Source organism: Watersipora subatra, chromosome 6, assembly GCF_963576615.1.
Source record: "Watersipora subatra chromosome 6, tzWatSuba1.1, whole genome shotgun sequence".
NCBI classification, from domain to species: domain Eukaryota; kingdom Metazoa; phylum Bryozoa; class Gymnolaemata; order Cheilostomatida; family Watersiporidae; genus Watersipora; species Watersipora subatra.
The window spans coordinates 40,724,043-40,726,692 of NC_088713.1; the positions used below are offsets into that span (position 1 = coordinate 40,724,043).

Below are 2,650 nucleotides of genomic sequence, written 5' to 3' on the forward strand. Positions count from 1 at the left end.
GTTGACAACAGTAGTTTGTTTGAAACCTGTACCTGAAATACAACATTTAAAAATATAATATTAGTATTATAAATAATGGTATTGTAATAAAACAATTCAAGCAAAATGAGTTATTATAAAATTCTAATAATACATGTATAATATAATACATGTGCGTACTAATCTTAATATTAACTGAAATTAGTTCCCTTGACTACACAGTTTAGAACAAGATAGATAGAAGTAGATAATAGATAATAGTAGGAAAGGAATTAAAAAACTCACAATGTCTGGTATCTTCCAGTTTTGTAGATACATAGAAAGTAGATGATTGTTTAGAATGATATAATACACATAAGAGTCTTTAGTCTACTTTTTCAACCAGCGTCACTGGCAGCTAGCTTTTCACTGTTTTCTCCCTTCGAGCTATTATGCTCTATTGAACATGACATATGACCTCATGATGAGTAGGTTTGATACCAAATATGGTTGTTAGAAAAGCTATCACATCAATGCTATGCATGACATGACACATAATAGTACTGACAGAAAATACTACTGATAGATAATACTGACAATAAGATGATACTGATAGAAAAGTTATCACACCAATGCTCTGTATGTCGTAACACATAATAATACTGACACATCGGAGGGAGCCGATGTCGATGTGACAGCTTTTTTATTGAGTGACTCAAGGGATTCGTTAGTTATGCAAATACTAATCTACCAGGACTGAAAACCGTAACCATCCAAAATGTAACTGTAAAATAACCAAAATATGCTATGTACACATATCGTCGAGACAATCTCTGATGAGCAGTCAAACACCTACTCCTTAGCCGCCACCACAGGCGATCCAGCATCATCCACCGGCACTAACAAAGCTAATCTCTGCACACTACATGAAATTTTTGTGTCATTTGCACCTTTGTACACATTTAGTTTCTCACTTTGTCTGAAATTTTTGTATGCAATAGTTACTTTGCGGACTCTACTGTCCTTGCCATGAAAAACGTCATCTACTTTGGCTATGTAGTACTTGTCACGTAGCGCATTGTGGTCTGCCACAGCCACAATGTTGCCTGGCTTCAGATTTCTGCTTGATTTTTGCAATTTGTTATGTCTGAGAAGTTTGGGAGCATAAAGCTCTGTCCAGTGTTTTCAAAATGTATTGGCTATTTCACTGATTAATCCTAACTGTGTTTTGTAATTTGGATAGTTTGTCCAGCTACCTGGATTGGCAGAGAAAGACCGCCCAAGCAGCAATCTGTTGGGAGTTAGAATGTTGTTTTCAGAGTCTGGGCTAGGTAATGTACCTAACGGCCTCTCATTGAGGATATTGCTTACTTCGGCTGCTAGAGTGCCTACACCAGTTAGAGAGAGACGCTGATAGCCTATTGATAGCTTGAAACATTTTTGGCAGCCTTTACCAGTGTTTCTACAACACCTTGATGCCATGGGCTATCGGCTGGACCAAAAGTCCACAGTGTTCCCTTTCTCACACTCATCTTGTACACAGTGTCCTAATCCAACAACTTCCAAGCTGTAGCAAGCTCCTTTTCAGCTTCTATTAGTTGGGTACCAGGGTCAGAAAATATCTTCTCCGGCCAACCTCTGATTGAAGCAAAGCGAGTCAGTGCCATAAAAAAGAGTCGGTGTCATAACCAAATACCACTTCAATGTGCAATGCTCTGGAGTAGAGATCTGTAAAGAGAACTCCACATGCCTTGCGACTAGTTCGCTTTTGCCCCTCTCCTTTCACTAGGTAAGGACCAAAAAGGTCCACCATTGTGTTGTTGAATGGAGGTACTGGTTTGAGTCGTTCCAGTGGTAACTGTCCCATTTGTTGGACAAGTAGCTTGGCATCCTTCACTCGACATAATGTAGTTGACAGCTGTTCTTCATTGTTTTTGCGAGCTTAGCTCCCTGTGGAGTCCAAAAGGATCCCCTGAATCTGGCCAATGTACCATCTCTGTCTCTATGGCCACTTACTTCATGAGCATTTCTCATGAGAAGTCCAGTATACTCATGATTGCAAGGCAACAGCCTTTGCGGAGCATCATCTGTTAATGGATTATGGCGAACTAGTCTCGATCCAATAACCCAGATCATATGCTCGTTTTTGATAGTTTTAAGTTGTTTATACCGACCTTTGTTTGTGCTCTTAAGGTCACTCATTGTAGATTGTACATCTTTTATTAGCAGCCTGCGAGCTTCTTCCAAGGTTTCAGTTGTGATATGCTTTGTTTGCATTCCTTTGAATGATCTTTGCTTGAAGACACTATTGACTCGTGCTACTGTCCATTAAAGTCTGACAACACTACTGAATCTTTTGTAGTCTCATAAAGAAGACTGGTCTGCAACAAACTAGTTGATGCTGCAAAAGCAGAGGACTGCTCAACAATGTTTTCTTCTTTGGAGAAAGACATGCAAGGCTGAATCTCTCAGCTATCTAAATCTGTATAGAGAAAGGCTGGGCCTCTCCACCATCCTGACTTTTCATGCAAGTCTTGCAACAGCTTGGGTCTGGTAAACCAGTCTGCAATGTTAGCTTTTCCATTGACCCAAAACCAACTAGACATGTCTCCATTAGTGGCTGCTTGTATTTACCCAACACGGACACCTTCATAAGTTTTAAAGTGTGTTGAGACCTTGTTTACCATGTTGA

General features: G+C 39.6%; 1 protein-coding gene across 1 annotated transcript; it reads right to left on the bottom strand.

Annotated features, from left to right (window-relative positions):
* Positions 1-1,851: 1,851 nt before the first annotated feature.
* Positions 1,852-2,235, bottom strand: LOC137398261 (uncharacterized). Its single transcript, XM_068084369.1, has one exon. The coding sequence runs from the start codon at positions 2,233-2,235 to the stop codon at positions 1,852-1,854; it is 384 nt and encodes a 127-aa protein (XP_067940470.1).
* Positions 2,236-2,650: the final 415 nt, after the last annotated feature.

Excerpts from the sequence above, each read along its gene's own strand:
- LOC137398261 (XM_068084369.1), bottom strand. The coding sequence starts at position 2,235 with ATGCAAACAAAGCATATCACAACTGAAACCTTGGAAGAAGCTCGCAGG.